We start from the raw sequence: 20,239 nt of genomic DNA, 5'->3' as shown, positions 1-20,239 counted from the left end.
AGTTAGGGGGTAACCATGCCAACAGTGGCATTTTCCTACACCCATCATCTGATTTAATTTAAGCCCTATATGGAACCATGGTCATAGCTGAATGTTGTGCTTTGTTTCTGCACATCCTCGGCATGCCCAATGTTCCTGTTTCTACCAGAGGGCGATTTCTACTGCCATGTATACTCTTCTTGATGTAATGCTGCGCATCTTGGCCACGTATGTTGGATGCAAAAGGCATGACTTTAAGCCATGCATATTAGCCCCAAAAATTCTGCATGTGCTTGGTAAAAGACATAGCCAAAGGCATTGAAGTGTGCACCACCTATAGTGGTGTGCCCAAAAGCAACGATTGCAGTATGTTTAGAGAATGGTTGAAGGTCCACAGCCATGCCCAATATGTCCAGTCAGTCTGTATTGCTTATAGGGCTTGACCAAAGAAACCCATAAGTCAGCTGTCCCCCATACGTTTGTACATAGTAGAAACAGGACATGGTGAAAGCTGCATGGTAAATATTGCATTCCTTATATCCATGCGTTCAGCGCCAAAAGAGCATGTTTTATTGCCCTGACTTGTGCCTCTCCTATATAGGCCCCTGGCCAGCATGAAATATTTATGATGTCATACTCTTGGAATTTCGGATTATTTTGTGATGCTGGATTCAATAACAGACCTGTTCTAAGAGTGCCAACATAGTAAACCTATCTCTTCATAATCTAATGTTCCTTTCATCCTTTAATAATGCAACATATAGTGTAATATCGCTATAAAAACGTGCTTTGTTATTACGAGCAAGTTCTCACATCGTTATCCCCTCCACTACCTTATGGGGATATAGCATGTCATCAAGGAGTTTCGTGAGGATATAAAATATTGAGGGTGAAGGTCAAGCTCCTTTAAATGGTTTGGGAACTCCAATCGGAATTGCAATATCCTTTGAATATGTGGCTGTAATATTTCAGTCCTTATAATTTACGGTCACAGCATCATCCTTACCACAAACCACCTAAATCCTTGGTGCCCCTTTTTATGTCCATTCCAGACAAGAGGGATAAAAGCGGAAAATATACTGAGATAATAAACATCAAAAACTGTTTGTTATTGTTGCAGAACGATATTCGAATCAGTTTAATGTAAGTCAGGTTAAAAAAGATTGTGTAGAAACATGCAGAGATTCTATCTTTACTGCAGTGGCCTATAACGGGGAGAAATAAGCTTGTTTCCATAATAATCTCTTTTCTTCTTATCATTTTTTAGAAAATGAAAGCAGAAGAAGAAAAACCAGTTCCCACTTTCCTTGTTTAAACTGCACCTGTAATTCCTATCTTTTCTCACTTGCTTAAAGTGAGGTGACATGACAATTTTATTTTACTGAGATAGAAAATTACCACAGTTTTCCACTTGCTATTTTATCATGCTTAATCTTCTGGCTCATTAACATTCTTTCAGCTCTACTCTCCTTCAACATCACATAACAACGGTGAGCATTCCGTTGTCTTTCATTCCAATATATCTTACTAGGTTTTGTTGCAACTCTTCCTATTGCATTTATCTGCATGAACATCTCAGTATTCCAAGTACTAGCCATCGCATTTATGGGCAATTGCTCATATTTATCTTTTTCTCTTCCCATGATTCTGCAGATTGAATCTGTTGTAAAGCACTGTCGTCTGGTCTAGTCTCACTTGTACTGGTGTATTATGCAGTAGGATCATATAGGATGCTCGGTCATCTTTTGCCAATTTCATTGTCTATACCACTCGGTCTGCATCATTCAGGCTCTAGGTTATAAGGAGGCCAACCGCATGCACTTCAATCTTCTGTATGATCTACACCTGCATAAATCTCTAGGTTAGGGTCTCTATTCTGGTGTCCTGGCTGAAGAGAAATATTTCAGGAACTACATTGTTGAAAATGTCCCTTGCCTTACATTTCACTAGTTCAAATTAATCTCCCCACATTGACCACTCAACCTATCTACCCAACCACACCGGACACATGATCTGCTCATTACTCAACATATTTCACTCACGCACTCATCTAGCCACCCACCTTCTCAATTCAATTCCCTCACCCAGAAGCCAGCTCATGTATCTGCTCAACGCCTTCCATCACCTCACATCCACTGACCTGATCCCTCTTGCACCTGCTCGCTAACTTACCTACCCACCCACTCAACTTGCGTGCCCATTTCTTAGCCACTCTAACCATCCAGTATTAAATTTACCCTCAGGTTAGAATGTATATCTGATACTCAATGGAGTAATGTTTACACCGAGGTTGAGAAATATTGAGCATCATAGAATCGTCCCAGGTTTTGTACACAACAATAAGTAAAGTGTTAAATTTCTTGTCAATTTCCCTACACCGTAATACCAGATGAAGTTACATATTTACTAGAACACTTTTGATTTTCCTACGACCAAGCCCTACTTGTGTTGCATTTGATTCTTTTTTCATTTTTTACATGAAAACGAACACTCACAGAGTGGACTGAAATGTTTTTTTAAAAAAGGGTTTAGATTGGTCTGCATGATATTTGGTAACTTTCAGATCAGTTTGTGCACGTCTCCAAACAAAATCATGTTGCACAGCACAATCTAGCAGCTGCTGGAGGAATATTGTGCAGACGTTTGATGGAAAGCTCGGAGCTAAATCACACCTTTGGCCCTCAATGTCGGAAGGCTCTAAAGTCCAGTTTGGGTGGAAACAGAGTAATGCGGTTAGCTGCAGGAGACAGGACACCACCCCAGCGGGAAAAACCTGTCCCTGCTAAAACTCCTGGAAGTTACAAGTATCATGTGGAAATCTGTATCGCAACAAGGATTTCCACGTTATTCCCCATTAAATAGCTAGTCCTATTTCCACACTATTACCTCACTCCAGTTACTGCTGCATTCAGAATATGCATGATCCTTGAGAAGCTTACAGCAAGTATGAATACGCAAAGTGGTAATGGGAAAACACCCAGTGGGAATTATTGAGTGGTGTTCAATTGTTGAGCATTTTTACTTTGAGCTCTCGATGATCAGTTTCTTGCCATAGTTGTAAAATAATGAGATGGTAATTTACCAGATACTGTTCGCCCATGTCAATAGCCCAAGGTAATGTGGCATCATAAACATCACCTCTTCTGGGTTTACTTGAAGAACAGGATACATGTGTACTGTCAGCTTACTTAAGAACTAAAGAATGTCTCGGGACTTGACTTATCAGATGTTAGTGCGAGACTTTGGACCAAAACTTAATAGGGGGCCATCTGAATGCTTTATTAATTTTGAGCCAGTGGGATAAGCAGTACCTGGGTCTTACGTATTTAAAAAACGCACTTAAGATCAAGAGAAAACTAGCTTTCTAGTGATTTAGACACACAAACTGACTCTAATATGACTCCAAAAATGAAGACAGCAGGCTTGCTTGCAATTAAAAATCCATGAATAGATGTTGCTAAAGCAAGAGTGTGGGTCCTGGGAAGCACATAGCCGAGGACAGAACGCCTAGTCTGCTGCTCTCCATTGTGACAGCCCTGCTCAGGACCTATTGTAACAATATTGAACGAAAATCGTGCACTACTACAAATGAAAGGCCAACATATTTGTAACCATGTAATAACGCCTTTTTATTACCCAAACCCCTCAAAAGCATACCGATCTGCTCAGCAAAAGAGGACACATAATAGTTTGACCCTGATAGACATTCGTACTCTTTTTTTTTAAAGAAAAAAGAAAAATCTGCAGACCTTAAACTTTATTTATAATTAGAGTGAGGAACTTTGATTGAGGAATGTTTAATGACCATCTTTGGAATAATGAGCATTAGTGCTCCTGTTGGCCTTTCTCCAAGGCCCTTTGGAACGCCTGAACATAGGGAGTCTAAAGTAATCACTCTCTGCTATCCTTGCAGTTTTGTGCTTAATTGTATCTGTATTTTTGCTGGTTGTCATGCATTTGCTCTGACGACCACTTTATCGACTGTGACAAAACCTACTTTAAATTCTATGTTACTCAAACAAATATTAATTTGTAATATGTTATGCACTTATCTCGGCTCTTACTCATAAAAGTTTAAGATGCGATTGACTTTCAAATGTGTTATTGTTGCTCAATTGCAACCCTGTATCCCTATAGAACTGTGATTAATGATATAAAAACAAAAACGAGACCTATATGTAATATTTTTGAATAATGTACACTTTTCTAATACCTGGATAGAACCGTTGGGCCTTCATTAAAAGTACCCAATTATTTCCAACGGGGCAGTAACAGCATTTACCAGCCGCAGCCAGTCGATGAAATTAGCCAAGTTTAGCATGCACTACGGAGGGTGAGTTCCTATCCAGGTAAAGATGTGTGATATTAAGCAGCCTTTTGGAAGTCTTAAACGGCCACCATAATTATGTGCGAGGGACAGAGCACAAGAGTGATGTTTCACCAATCAATCAATCAATAAATCACTTATTAAGCGCGCTACTCACCCGTTAGGGTCTCAATGCACTGAGCTGGGGTGAGGGTTGCTACTGCTTGAATAGCCTGGTCTTGAGTCATTTCCTGAAGGTCAGACGTAGGTCGACGGGGAGGGAGTTCCAGGTTTTGGCAGCGAGGTGCAAGAAGGATCTGCCGCCGACTGTGGTACAATGGATGCAGGGGACGGTGGCGAGGGAGAGGTTGGCAGAGCGAAGCTGGCAGGTGGGTGCGTGGAATCTGAGACGCTAGTTGAGGAAGGCAGGGCCTGCGTTGTGGAGAGCCTTGTGGGCGTGGATGAGGAGTTTGGAGGTGATCCTCTTATTGACGGGGAGCCAGTGTAGGTCTCTGAGGTGGGCTGCGATGTGTTTGTGGCGTGGGATGTTGAGGATGAGGTGTGCAGAGGCGTTCTGAATACATTGCAGTTTCCTCTGGAGCTTGGCCATTGTTCCCGCGTAGAGTGTATTGCTGTAGTCCAGTCTGCTGCTGACTAGGGCGTGGGTGACCGTTCTTTTTGTTTTGATGGGGATCCATCTGAAGGTCTTGCAAAGCATGCAGAGGGTGTTGAAACATGAGGATGAGATGGCGTTGACTTGCTGGATCATGGTGAGCGATGAGTCTAGGATGAAACCAAGGTTGCGTGCGTGGGTGGTGGGAGTGGGTGCAGTTCCTAGGGTGGCTCGCCACCAAGAGTCATCCCATGCGGAGCGGTTAGAGCCGAGGATGAGGATCTCAGTCTTGTCCGAGTTCAGTTTGAGGTGGCTCATCTCCATCCAGTTGGCGATGGCATGCAGTCTGTTGTGGAGATTGATCTTAGCGATGGTGGGGTCTATGGTGACTGAGAGGATCAACTGGGCGTCGTCCACGTAGGAGACGATGTTGAGGCCGTGAGATCAGACGATATTGGCGAGCGGCGCCATATAGATGTTAAAAAGGGTTGGGCTGATAGAGGATCCTTGGGGGACACTGCAGATGGTATTTGTGGCTTTCGACAGGAACGGAGGGAGGCGGACTCTCTGAGTTCTACCGGAGAGGAAGGATGTGATCCAGTCCAGGGCCTTGTGGCTGATCCCGGCGTCGTAGAGGCGTGCGTGGAGGGTGTGGTGACAGACAGTGTCGAAGGCTGCCAAGAGGTCAAGGAGGGTGAGGGCAGCGGTTTCACCTTTGTCGAGCATGATCCGGTTGCGGTGATGAGACTGGTCTCGGTCCTGTGGTTCTTGCGGAAGCTGGATTGGGAGATGTCTAGCGTGCTGTTGTCCTCCAGGAAGCAGGTCAGTTGGATGTTGACTATCTTCTCCATGACCTTCGCTGGGAACGGAAGGAGGGAGATGGGCCTGTAGTTCTTGAGGTCTTAGGGGTCTGCCTTGGGTTTTTTGAGTAGGGCATTGACTTCGCCGTGTTTCCAGCTCTCTGGGAAGGTGGTGGTCTCGAAGGAGCTGTTAATGATAGCACGGAGTTGGGGGGCGATGATTTGGCTGGCTTTGGGTCAGAGGGTGATCCGGAGTGGATGGTGTTCATGGTCTTGGTGGTGTCCTCGTCGTTGGTTTGGGTCCAGGTGCTCAAGAGGTTGGTGTGGCTGGGTGCGTTGGGGTTAGTGGTGGCCGCCGTGGTCGTGGGGATCGGGGAGGTGAAGCTGCCGTGGATGTCTGTGATCTTGCAGTGAAAAAAGGTGGTGAGGGAGTTGCAGAGGTCTTGCAATGGGGGGTTGATGGAGCACGACTTGTGGTTGGCGAGTTCTTTGATGATGCAGAAGAGCTCTTTGCTGTTGTGCACGTTGTTGTCGATTCGGTATTTGTATAAGGATATTTTGGTAGTCCGGATGAGCTGGTGATGCTTGCGGATGGCTGTCTTGAGGGCAGCATGGTTGCTCTCTGTTTGTTCGTGGCGCTGCATCTTCTCAATTTTTTGACACTCCCGCTTCAAGGCCTGAAGGTCGGCGGTGAACCAGAGTGCTTTCGTGCTGGTGCGGTTGTTGGATGGTTTCCTGAGTGGGGCGAGGGTGTTGGGGCAGTCATCTAATCACTGTTTGAGGTTGAGGGCGGCAGTGTTGGGGACGCTGGTGCTGGGTGGCGTGGCACGGGTGAGGGTGGAGATCAGCTGGCTTCCGAGATCTTGTTCCAGCTGCGGCGAGGGATCTGTTGCGGTGGGTTTCTGGAAGGTGGGCACAGCGGTGGTCGGTCCAGTGGAATTAAGTGATATGGTTGAAGGTGATGTGGCTGCTGGCAGAGAAGATGGGGTTGAGCCTGTGGCCGGCTGAGTGCGTGGGCGTCATGACGAGTTGTTTGAGACCGAGGTGGTGCTCCTGTGGACTATGGCGATTCCTCCTCCCGGTTTGTTGGTGCGGTCTCTGCGGGTAATCTTATAGCCTTCAGGGATGGCTATGGCGATGTCGGGTTCCGAGGAGGGGTTCATCCAGGTTTCGGTGAGGAAGGCGATGTCTGGGAGGCTGAGGTGAGTAGGTCCCAGAGTTCGACGGGGTGCTTGTGGACGGAGCGGGTGTTGAGCAGGATGCAGCTGAGGTGTTTGTGTGTGGAGCTGCTGTGGTGCTTGGTGGCTTGGGTGCAGGTGAAGCTGCACATCCGACAGGAGAAGGGTCCATGGGTGTGCCTTGGGGTGGCTTGGTCGCAGGTGGTGGAACGGCTTGGGTTGAGGGCATGGAGTTCGTTGGCCCTGTAGCAGCGTCTAGTGATGTGGGGGGTTCGAGGGCCAGGGGGACTGGCGCTGGGCGCGGACAGGCGCAGACGGGCTTGCCTCTGGCGCATCTACGGCACGCCCACTGTGCACGGCTGCCATTAAGAAGGGTAGGCGGGAGGGAGGAGCGTCTGGGAGGCGGGAGCTGAGGGCGAATGGGGGCACAAGGGGGGCAGGGACGCAGGGACGCAGCGGTGGGAACGACCGGCTCAGAAGAGCCGAAAACAGGTAGGAAGGGGAGCGCGAAGCAGAGCAAGTGGAAAAAGGCTAAAAAGCACAGAAAAAAACAGAAATGGCAAAATTAAAAAAAAAGGATATGAGCAGAACAAAAACACACTCACAGCACTTACGGACCCACTAGACACCAAGGATGAGGCGCAGGAGGGTGCCTGCGGTGGTGGAGGGCCTCGAACTCATGGCAGCAGCGAGGGTGGGGTGGAAGGCATGGGCACCGACTGGAGGAGCTTTGCGGCGTGAGGGGTGAGCCCAGACCCTAAAAGCAGGCCAGGGGTCACCAGAAACTGAAGTGCACAGGCACTGCTGCCATTGACGATGATGGTCTTTACTCTGCTAGTGAGAAAAACCCAATGTAGAACAGAATCAAACAAAATTGTAAGCATCCGCTTAACAAGACACATTATAGGACAGCTGTTGAATGAACTATAGCATTGTTGACTGAAAGTCAAATTTGCACTGAAATGTTTATGCAATAGGAGATTTGTGAGCAAAAGAAATTCCAATTTGTACCATAATTGTCGGTTACTATTGTAAGTCTGCTAATGGAAACATTCTCAAAGAGAAGATCTGGTGATTAGCCAACCACTATGCAGTAAAGCACATTAGGGAAGCACTTCTTTCTACCCAGCATGAAGCGACAAGGTTATACAGAAGAGGATATTACATGCTGGTAAAACTAGGTTTGTAGTTGAATGAGGGATGCCCTCTATCCCTGTGACTGCAAGTCGCCATATATGCCAGAACTGGCAAAATCCTGAGTGGGTTTTGTACAAAGCACAGAATCAGTGAAAGTGAAATTCCTAATACTGAGCCCCTCATTATGAGTCTGGCGGTCCTAGGATGGCGGTACAGCCTCCACATTATGACCGTGGTGAAAGCCCCACGGTCGGACCGCTGGCACTGCCGCATTTTTGCCATCCAACTGCCTGGTTGTCTCAATCCGCCAAGTGAGCGATGCAAGCAGCGCTGGCCTGGGGATTACGAGTGTCGTCTCTGCCAGCTTTTACATGGTGGTTGCTGCACCATGTAAAAGACGGCGGAGGCTGGATACCCGGGGCCCCATGGCCAGCCCCGTCGCGCTTTTCACTGTCTGCTTGGCAGACATTGAAAAGTGCGATGGGTGCTGCTGCACCCGAAGAACCGCAACATTGCAGCTGGCTCTATTATGAGCTGGTGTCAATGTTGTGGGCTGTTTCCCGCCGGGCAGGCAGGCAGAAACTCTGTTTCTGCCCGCCGACCCAGCTGGAAACTCTTAATAGCCCTCACGGACAGATCACCGCACTGGCGGTTTTCTGACTGCACAGCTTCGGCAAACGGGCTTTTCCGCTCTCCAAAGTCGTAATGAGGGCCTGAATCTTAGGCAGTCTTCAAATCTTGAAAAGCAGTAATGAAAAGGAAGATAATAAGCCAGAGAATTGTTTAATTTTAGAATTCTGATATTTTAAAACAAATTTCTATAACTAAAATTTCATAAGATGATACAATTTTAACAAAGAAAGGCTCACTTTAGGCTCACTCCTCTATGTGCTGGCATTTGTAGAACATTGAAAAGTGTTGGCTTGGTACCCTGTGATCTGTTGTACTCATGAACATTATAAAACGTCTAATAGTCTTCAAATTAATTCACAGACTTGCCAGTGGATGGACAGTGCATCCCGCCAACCAGACAGAGAGACAGAGGAAACATGAGGACCTGACAGATGAGGAGAAGGAGATTATCAACAGAGTGATCGCACGAGCAGAGAAGATGGAAGAAATGGAGCAGGAACGTATTGGGTAAGGAAATAACGTTTTCATTGCCGCTTGCTTCATTGTAGCGCACACAGATAGGTTTTCTTAATAGAAAATGAAGCATGATACGGAATCTGGAGACTGCAAACTGCGCGGCCTCTTTGGACAAATTGCGCATCTGGTACGTACACATTGCTCGGATTCGCTGAATTCCGGTCGCACAATTTCCAACTCATTTTGTCAACAAACGTTAGAAAGGGGGATGCAATGCTATGAAAACACGTATTTGCATTTTGTGAGGTTTTCAAACAGTGCACATTCAGTGTTTGTCCGACGATTGTGCCACGTTTGACCTGGAGAGAAATAGCAGGGGGAAAAAAACATGGGATGTACAGTTTGAGCCTGTTTTGTAAATCTGTATCAGGTGTAAATGGAGCTTGCCTACAATTCGGTATTTTCACTCCAGCTGGAATTAGGTTCTGAACAGGTTGCACTCTAAGCTCAAAGTGAAATACTTTGTGACATACAAAACATGTACAGAAGAAATCACGAAATGGGGATGTGTTTATGAGCTTTGTCATTGTCCACGTGATATACAGGTAAAGCCTTTTAAAATAGTGTTATTTTCCATGAGACTCGTGCAGTAATTTAATTGTGTGAAATTTTGATTTATGTGAGAACTTTGGTAGCTGAAGGATTGCGGTTTGTGTAGAAGTACAGAGGCACAGCGGGTGCTTGGGGTGATAAAATTGGTTGTTGAACACCGCGGCCAATGATGAGATGTGGCCAGGGCCGGCCTTTGCTAAGAAAGCGCCCTTGGTTAAATCATGTGGAACACATGACGTGTGAGGAGAGGTTTGGGAGCGTGATCGATAGCAAGTGATAAGAAAAATATCTGCTGGGAGAGATTAAAAACGGCCTTAAAAGAACAGAGTCACCATAGAAGGATGTTCAGACCTGCATAACACAACAGACAGGCAATGCGCCAACGGAGAATATTAATTTTGGGAGCTGAAAGAAAGTGTGGACAAGAGAGTATGTTTTTTAGAGCAATTGCCATACGAATATAAAGAGTGACTTTGTTTTAGGGAAGTAATGCAGAAATACCACAGGTTATCCCTCATTGTGAGTTGCAAAATTCGGAATTTGTAATAATTTCTTAACAGAAATTCTACCATATTTCACCTAATGAAATTAGTACGAGGGAAACGTGGGGGCAGAGCACAAGTTGAAACTCTAGTTTAAATCGAATCTGATTTACTGTAGAAGGCTGATAAAAGGTTTCATTTTTGAGTGTTTTTGAGGCTGTGGCTGACCTGGAGTCTATCTGCAAAGGAATGCTCTGGAGTGGGTAGGTTACTGCAGTGTAACTCATAAAACTACAGTGAGTGGCTTTATGGTCCCGTGGGCACCACTGTGGGAGTTTAATCTAAAACAAGATACAAGTGTTAGACTTCAGTGACAAAGAGTGTGAGACTGTACTCTCACTAAAAGACAACATAATTACTTATTGGCTGGCCTGATGAGTGAGTGACTGTCCGGGGAAATGGATGAAAAAGGATGCAGGTCACTGGGTGCCTTTTCTGCACTATAGAAACCGTATACAGTAAATACATGTATGCTGCAACTCAGTCAGCAAGTTACCAATCATAGAGATTGTAGTACCAACATCTCAAAAAAGAAACTAACCACTAAATAATTCACAGTTGGATGTTTTTGAGAAAGGGGGTGGGATGTGGTTTAATGACTTCCTGAAGGGCTGCAGTTCTTTCATATTTTTGTCCTACCAACAGTTTATTCCATTCAGAACAGGCAATATTAAGAAACGCTCTTTACCTCCCCCACCCCAATAGCCTTTTTCATGATGCTCTTAGATTTGTGACACATGTGGCTTCATTGCAGAAGGCAAGGGTGTCCAAAAGTAGTTTAGGAGGGCCCAAACTAGGAGAGGTTTTTTTAAGATAACGATTGACTATTCAAATGACCTCATTTGGATTGATTGGGCCTAATTCTCAAAGTCATCTGTGCACTTAATTTCAAAAGTGAAAATGTCTTGATTTATACATGTAATTCTATATTGATTTGCTGTTGGTAATCCAGTTTATGATCACTAAAACATGAATTTGCTTTTGTAACATGACTTACTCACAAGTACCTTAGAAAGGAGTAGACCTTCTCCCAGGGTGGGCACTGCAGGGCAGGAAAGTCTTAGTAAATGTGTGCACGCACACACTGTTCCATGTTTGGTGGTGTTGATAAACCTCACCATACTCCATTATCACCCTCACGCTGTTCGGTATTTACACCCATTAAGGGCAATAATAAGTCTGTATTCAGAGTGGAAATAGAACCCCCCAAAACTGCTGATCTATTGCATATATGTAAATGTACAATATGTAAACATATGCATGGAAAAATTTCTCTTGAGCGTAAATATCGCTCCATCAAATATTTCATGTGTACACCTGGGTACCTGTGCCTGTTGCCACTTCTGAGTCGTGCTCCTGAATAGCTTTAGAAAGAAATGTAACTGTGCAGGAGGAGACGTACATGAGTACATTTCACCTTTTCTATGTATAAGGCTCATGGTGTGTAAATGTATCTTACATATGCATCTTAATACTGTGCCATGGCTCCGGCCACCATGGACACACTCTAGACACCTTAGGCCTCAAGTATTATAGCACCCATTTTACCCATTTGTGAAATGCAGCAGTAACTGCACATTTCCCAGATACGGACTTGGTGTTAGGAAATCTAGCTCCTTGCCTTCCTGGAAGCCAACTCTCTGCTGTAAATGAGCGGGCCACTGGCTGTTTCAAGGAGGAGAACATCGCATGACTAGCTTTCTAGCCAGCAGCCACTCCATTGCAGTGCTTCCGGGTGAAGGATACCGGAACCGACAGGCGGGGAGTGCTTGAAGTGGTTCCAATGGCCAGGAAGAAATGTTGAAATAGAAATAAACCTCTTGCAGGCTCAGTCCCAATTCTGCCTCCCCGCCATCGTTCCTGCATTTCTGCTCGGAGGATTCTGTCCGTGCGTGTTCCGCCGCCCGTATACAGATGCAAATGAATGCAAATTCCAACCTTTTTCTAATCATTTTGTAAAATGCGCTTTCATAACCAAAGATGCCGTTTGCTTCTTGCGCCTTATCTATCCTAAACAGACTGGGAATGAGAATGGAGCGGAAGCTTATTAAGAATCCCAGCCACTGTGTTGTAGGTTTTCTGAGCTGCCACTTGAATATTATGTGATTAATTATTTAGAATTCCAAAGTAAAGCAGCAATCATTGGCTATTTTCTACTTCATTGTTTTTCAGGTGTGCAACAGGGCAGACAGGCCTGGCGGCCAAATAGACAAATGCTGCTACCGCAGACATCTGTGTTTAACCTCATAGTATGAATTGAGGGGAGGGGGGCATTCAGGCTATCATCATTCCGAGGTCAATCCCATGAGCACCACTGAGTTGGGTACTTGGGGTGAGCGTGTGCTTTACAAAAACACATTTTAGGTTACAGTTGGCGCTGTGGAAAATGTCAGCCTACAGGCTATTCGTGTCATGCCTGTGCATCTGTCTGTCATACGTGGCATAAAGATATTCTTTGGAGCTAATGGACAAAAAATGCATTATAGTGTGACAGTAATTTTAGCTGGCAAGAAAGTTTCAGGCAAGCAATTATTTTTTTATGCAGATTTTGCACATCTCAAATGCTCGTTTGTGCTTTTCCTGCATTTAGACAAGACCTGCAGAAAAAAGGCTGGATTGGCAGTGCATTTTGAATACAGCTTCTGGTAGCCCTGCCCTTGTTGAATAACGAAGCAAGTGGTCCACAATCACTGGTTTAGTATTCATTGGCTCTAATGTATCACTGGGAGAGGGTCTCAGCTGCAGTCTTTCTGAATGGAAGCCTTAAAGCCCTACCTAGCCAATAATTCGGAAGGTCACACATTGTCAGTCTTTGATGAGCCTTTTGCTATGGGGTAGGATTTGCATTTTTATTCAGTTTTCCACGTAAAAATATATCTCCTTACACTGGTAGATAAAATGGCCCCAGAATAAGCCAATGTTGACTTGAATTGTGTTCTACAAATTGTCATTGGTCACCCAGGGAGTTTAGTCATTCATATGTCACTGGTAATCCGGTGCCCTTTCTCGATTTGTCCAACCTCTAATCAATCAATCAGGAATTTGTAAAGTGCACTACTCACCCGTGAGGGTCTCAAGGCGCTGAAGAGGGGGGTGAGAAGTGGGGGGGAAGGTGCTGCTACTGCTCGAATAGCCAGGTCTTGAGAAGTTTCCTGAAGGTAAGGAGGTCTTTGGTCTGGCGCAGGTGGGTGGGAAGAGTGTTCCACGTTTTGGTGGTGAGGTGCGAGAATTATCTACCGCCGGTTGTAGTTTTGCAGATGCGTGGGATGGTTGCGAGGTCGGTGGAGCGGAGATGCCAGGTTGGGGTGTAGAAAGAGAGCCATCTGTTCAGGTATTCTGGCCCGCTGTTGTGCAGTGCTTTGTGAGCATTGGTGAGGAGTTTGAAGGTGATTCTCTTGTTGACTGGGAGCCAGTGCAGGTTTCTCACATGGTCTGTGATGTGGCAGTGGTGGGGGAAGTCCAGGATGAAGCGTGCAGAGGCGTTCTGGATGCGTTGCAGCCTCTTCTGGAGTTTGCCCTTGGGTCCTGCCTAGATGGCATTGCCGTAGTCCAGTTTGCTGCAAAGGATTGCATGATTGTCCTTCTGATTTTGGTGGGTATCCATTTGTAGATCTTTCAGAGCATGCGGAGGGTGTTGAAGCAGGAGGAGGAGATTGGGTTGACTTGCTGGGTCATGGATAATGAGGAGTCCAAAATGAATCCTAGGTTGCGTGCACGGTCAGTGGGAGTCGGAGCGGCTCCGAGAGCGGCAGGCCACCAGGAGTCATGCTATGCGGCGGTGGTGGCGCCGAAGATGAGGACCGTCTTGTCGGAATTGAGTTTGAGGCAGCTGCTCTTCATCCATTCGGCAATGGCCTTCATTCCTTCCTGGAGGTTGGTCTTGGTGGAGTCCTTGGTGAGGGAGAGGGTCAGCTGGGTGTCGTTGGCGTGTGAGATGATGTTGAGGTTGTGGGATCCGGCGATGTTAGCGAGCGGGGCCATGTAGATGTTGAAGAGTGTCGGGCTGAGGGGCGAACCCTGGGGTATGCCGCGGATGATTTCGGTGGCCTCTGAGCGGGATGAGGGGAGGCAGACTCTTTGGGTTCTGCCGGTAAGAAAGGAGGTGACCCAGTCCAGGGCTCTGTTGCGGATTCCTGCATTGCTGAGGTGTGAGCGTAGGGTGTGGTGGCAGACGGTGTTGAACGCAGGACGATGAGGGCTGCGGTTTTGCCGTTGTCCAGCATGGTTCTGATGTCATTGATGACAGCGATGAGGGCGGCTTCGGTACTGTGGTTGCTGCAGGATCCGAATTGGGAAGGGTCCAGTGTGCAGTTCTCCTCAAGGAAGCGGGTTAGTTGTCTGTTGACAGCCTTCTCAATGACTTTTGCCAGGTAGGGGAGCAGGGAGATAGGTCAGAAGTTCTTGAGGTCTTTTGTGTCTGCCTTGGGTTTTTTGAGGAGGGCGTTGGTCTCGTCGTGTTTTCAGCTCTAGGGGAAGGTAACGGACTCGAAGGAGCTGTTGATGATTTTCCGTAGTTGGGGTGCGATGATGGACTTGCTTTGTTGAGGATGCATTGAGGGCATGGGTCGGAAGGAGAGCCCGATTGAATGGTGTTCTTGATTTTGATGGTGTTGTTGTCGTTGACAGGGGTCCAGGAGAGCGGGAGGTTGGTCGGAGGTGAATCTGTGGTGTTGATGGTTGCCGGGATTCTTTATCAATAAAAAAAGGTGGCAGCATTGAACTCCCTAAGGATTATCACTTTGTGCGGCACAGCATGAAGATGTGTTTTTTCCACAATCTAAATTCACCATTTGTAGTCCAAAACAATACATATTCACCTTTTCAGCTGTGGGCGCAGATCTTTGTTCCAGCAGCATTCCACTCACTGTGCCAAATAACTTGCTGTCCCCGGCAAGCCCCTCCCAAATTCTCTCTGCCAAAGTTTCTGGCCTAATGCCACCAGCCCTTTGCTAGCAACCTCAAGCAGCAATAGCAACTGTGACATATGGTTGTCAGCTTGGTGCTGGAGCGGGCTGACTGAAAATTAATGAGGTCAACTGTAGCACAGTTATGCAAAGACAATGGTGTAGGTCGTGTTGAAAAACCCACATATAAAAAAATAATAATTATCAACTTCTGTCTATTGTGGCTGTTCTTTAGCCCTTAATACTACTGCAGGCGGTTTACTGTGCTTGTGTTTGTCGTCATTTGTAAGTCCTTTTGGTGAGTGGAAATGTTTACCGATCCGTCATTCAGGATCAAGCAATTTACACTCACAGATCGGATTTTCGTGCATGTAAAGCCCACTTAGAGGAGCACAATATTTACCAAGCCAAATTCACAAAGCCATTTGCAGGTGTAAGATGAAATGGATTGATTGATGTGTGTTTGCCCATGTTTTATGAATACAAAATGTGGATTTGCACTCCTAAATTTACTTGCATGCAACATTACACTAGCATTCTGTAATAATAAATGGGAGAAAAATTTGAGCACACCCACAAGTATGTTACTTTGAGGGTAATCAAAATATTTATCTTTTACTTATTCTTACACTGGAAACGGTTTGAGATTTTCCGCTTCTCAGGGGGAGGAGTTAAACAGTTTCTTGAGGGTCGGGGTATTGAAAAGACCCACCATTGGTGGGGTTGTGGCAGAAAAGGTTAACAAGTGCATATGCACTTAATCAGCAAATATCATATGAGTATATACAAAGCGGGGTGTTGTACTAATTGCGACCTGGACTACTTCCATGTAGTTTGATGTGAGAAAAAGATGTATAGGATTGTTAATTTTATTCTCTATAAGTATAGACATTGAAAACCAAAGTAGTAGCCTCTGAGATTAAGAATTATTACCTGGGTTGCGGGAGGAGGGGTCAAATCATGAACTCCCACATGGTCATTTAACCAGTGCATGGTTAGAAAAAATACAGTTAAATAAATGAAACTGTGCTCACCTGGAAGGCTATGGCACAAAACAAACAGGATGTGCCTACAGCAATATGAACTCCGTATTTAAACAGCAACAAAACAATATTAACGACATGAAACAAGTAAGCAAAATTCCTAATTCTGTGAAAAAGAAGAAAAACTTGAAGAGCAGACTAAGACCACAATTAAATAATTGGATAAGCATTCTGGAGGATTGAGGTTTTCAAAGCAAATGCCAAAGATGCCATAAGGATAAATGAGAATGTAGTAGTCAAAGTTCATCTATGTGCATTATCAGAACCAACTACCAGATGGCACACTTGCAGCAGAAAAAAGTTACCAGGCTACTGTTTTGCCCAGCACAGATCAGGATGGGGTGGAAGCTTGAATTTCCTTCTAGAGTCATGGCATTCAAAAGCTCTCAAACTTGGGGCACAGTTCTAGGGGACCCAGGGCATGTATCCGGGTGGAGACAGACTCATCTACCCCTCAATCATGATCACAGCCAATGGCCCTGTCCTCACTGTAGATGCTATATGATTTCATCCTGTTCACTTCTCTCAAACAGCAGGGAGAGGCATCTAGTTTTTTAGGTCTCAGTCATCGAGGAGAGGGGCCTGGAGGCAACTTACACGCCTTTTCCTGCCAGGGCTTTTGACACAAGCCCTAGTGCCATATGGTCTACTGTTTCTTACTCCAAAATCCTCTTCTGCCTTTTTATCTCCCTTTGGTTACAAGAGGCCAGCTGGTTTGACCCATCGGAAGCATGTCTAGAATTGGGACACAAGGGAGACCGGGCCCAGACCACTGTCCTCTTCCAGGAAGGCAAAGCAACAGTTTCACCCCCTTGTATTCTTCCTACAAGTACAATAGTTTTTGAGGTGCTCATTTAGGGATATCTTTCTTAGAGTGTTCACTAGCTAGTGAGTGGTAATAAGTCCTAATCCAGTCCTACATAAAATCCCACATACTAGCCAGCCTTTATTTACAGCACTTTCTGTAATTTTATTGTGAGCAACCACAGAAAAACATGCTATTGGGTATTTCCAGATGGGCAGGTTCTAGTAGCAGATACTGACACTGTGGATTCCCACCAGGGGTTGTTCTACTGAAATGAGGGACTATGTAGAGTACCTACCAAGGCTAGTTGGGGGGAGCTCCCCTTTTATTGTGAGTAGAAACAGCTTAGCTGGGAGCAAACCACCACCCAAGGCCTTCTTCACACCAGTATATAGAGCTTAAAACACATCTGTATTCATAAGCATGAGGTAGGTCGAGTGAGAAGTGGAGTGCCAAAACTGGAAAGAGGAGAAGCAAAGAGTGTGGACAGAGTTAAATGAGGTAGGAAGGCAGAAACAGATAGAAGAAATGCAAAAAAAAATACCCTGGGGGAAGGTGGGAGAGTGAAACAGCCCCTTTCTATAATCCAGCACAACACTATTAAGCCAGAACATCCCCACTACAGCAACCTATACTCACAAGTTCCATTTACACAGGCTGCAGCAAAACATGTGCACATTTTATGTATGTCACACTCTGCAGTCAATCCCCTCTTGATCAGCATGCTGTGGGTCCCTAGCAACCCTGCTTGGAGTTATAAGTCCAGCACGCTACTCTGTTTTCATATGGAGGAAGTGAAAATCCAGTTAGGTTATGTGTAGGAACTTCATACAGGAAAATGAATAAAAGCAGTAAAAGTTAGTGATGAATGAAAAGAAAGAAGGAATTGATTGCTGTTTACTCCACTCAACTTGAGAGTAGGTGTTTGACTCGCTACTACTTTAAAGGAAGAAAAGCCCTAAAGTTTAAACCATAAATTTATAATTTTGTATAATGTATTTCATAATTTGGAGGTTTAATCTCTGTTACGCTTACATTTATGAATGTAAATGATTTCAGTGACAAAAGTATGTTAAATGTACGTAGTAGGTGAGATGTTGTTTGAATTTATAAGCAAGCTAAGTTAATGGAAGGAAAGCAAATGAAAGGGTTTGTAAGTGTGCCAATTTGAGTAGAGGACATCAAGGGAAATTCTCAGGGAGACCTTCGAAAGCCAGCAGGCAGCAAATGTGGGTAATGAGAAAGTGTACTGTGGCCTGTCAGAGAAATGGCTAATAACTTACCTTTCTTATGTTGTTTTCAAGGACACAATTAAAAAAAAAAAAAATGTTTTAAAAAATACCACTGTCAGTGATTTTGAGAATATTTTTAAGGTAACATGGCACAAAGTGATGTTTTAAATACTCTACAATCAAAGGAATTATTCAATTTTCTAGTATGTATTTATTTTTAGGCTTTCTTGCAATTACGGTCTTCAAAACATCCCAATAAACTACACAAAGGATTGTTTGTGTAGTTTTGACAATAGAAGCCAGAGTGTGTGGTCCTTTCAGTAGCAGGATAAGGATAACTAGTTTACAGTTTTTGGAGCAAACCTAGTTTACAGTATTTTTGTTCATTGCTAATTTATTATTAGAAATTACTAGTTTACTTTCAATTTATTGCACTGGCGGTACGTGTTTTGGAAAACTGTATGTATACCAAACATTTTTTTAACTTAATAGTTTTGATTAAAAATACATATATGCCATCCATACAGCATATTCAATATGTCATAAGTGAACTACAACAATACCACTAACATTAAGTACAAAATAATATAAGACATTAATACATGCCCAATATAAAATTAATAGCAAAAGTGGTCCCTTTTGAACTCTGCCTAAAACTCCTGGAGCTGTACTTTGGTAGGGTTGGACCCAGTTTTTATCTTTTTAGCTTACAGAGAGTCCTTAACTCTGACATCCTTAGATGCAGGTAAGGGGTGAGGTTGAGTTCCATCACCATCTCATCTGTGCTAGACATTATTTCTCTAAAAGTTGGGATTCATTTTTAAGAATCTAAAAACTACTTCTAGAACTTAAATCCAAACTTTCACAAACTTTTAAACTCTAAAAGAAATGCTAACAGGGACTTACACAAGGCCCTAGCAGGACTTGTAAAAATGTAGAAAAATAGTTCAAATTGCAAAACTCAGTTTCTAATTACACTTTTTGGAATTCAGTCGTGTGATCAGGTATTGGCTGAGTAGTCCAGCAAATGCAAAGTCTTAGATCCCACCGCTGATCCACCAATGTAGGACGTTGGCTCTGTATATACTATTTCAAAGAAATAAATAGTGTGCACAGAGTCCAAGGGTTCCCCTTAGAGGTAAGATAGTGGCAAAATTAGATCATTCAAATGCTCTATTTTGTGGTAGTGTGGTCGAGCAGTAGGCTTATCAGAGGGTAGTGTTAAGCATTTGTTGTACACACACAGGCAATAAATGAGGAACAAACACTCAACGACTTACTCCAGGCCAATAGGTTTTTATATTGAAAAATATCTTCTCTTAGTTTATTTTAAGAACCACAGGTTAAATATTTACATTAAACACTTTAAATGTAAGGTACTTCACTTAGATACTTTAGGAACTTTGAATAAAAGCAATATCACATACAGCCTTTGAAAAAATGTCAATAAGCTATTTTCAAAGTGGACACAGTGCAAAAATCAACAGTTCCTGGGGGAGGTAAGTAAAGGTTAAATTAGGAGGTAAGTAAAACACTGACAAGTCTCAGTTCTGGGGCATAGGCAGCCCATCGTTGTGGGTTCAAGGCAACCCCAAAGTTACCACATCAGCAGCTCAGGGGCCGGTCAGGTGCAGAGGTCAAAGAGGTGCCCAAAACACATAGGCGCCTATGGAGAACAGGGGTGTTCCGGTTCCAGTCTGCCAGCAGGTAAGTACCTGCGTCCTTGGGGGGCAGACCAGGGGGGTTTTGTAAAGCACTCAGGGGGGGACAAAAATAGGCATACAAAATACACCCTCAGCGGCAGAGGGGCGGCCGGGTGCATTGTGCAAAGCAGGCGTCAGGTTTTAGATAGTAAACAATGGAGGGACCCGGGGGTCACTCTAGCGGTGCAGGCAGGCACAGGGGGGGGGGCTTCTCGGGACAGCCACCACCTGGGCTAGGCAGAGGGTCACCTGGGGGTTACTCCTGCGCTGAGGTTCGGTTCCTTCAGGTCCTGGGG

At 44.8% G+C, this 20,239-nt stretch overlaps 1 protein-coding gene across 3 annotated transcripts in view; it reads left to right on the top strand.

Annotated features, from left to right (window-relative positions):
• The window catches only part of RPH3A (rabphilin 3A), a 756,965-nt gene that overhangs the window by 253,790 nt on the left and 482,936 nt on the right, over positions 1-20,239 (top strand). For all 3 annotated transcript variants that reach the window (XM_069214805.1, XM_069214806.1, XM_069214807.1), the window contains exon 3: positions 9,007-9,153. In XM_069214805.1, coding sequence (XP_069070906.1) covers positions 9,007-9,153 — 147 coding nt within the window. The remainder of the gene's footprint in view (positions 1-9,006; positions 9,154-20,239) is intronic.

The sequence above is a fragment of the Pleurodeles waltl genome, chromosome 11 (assembly GCF_031143425.1).
Source record: "Pleurodeles waltl isolate 20211129_DDA chromosome 11, aPleWal1.hap1.20221129, whole genome shotgun sequence".
Classification (NCBI taxonomy): Eukaryota; Metazoa; Chordata; class Amphibia; order Caudata; family Salamandridae; genus Pleurodeles; species Pleurodeles waltl.
The sequence above is the reverse complement of the archived record's forward strand: the minus strand, read 5'-3'. Positions and strand labels throughout refer to the sequence as shown.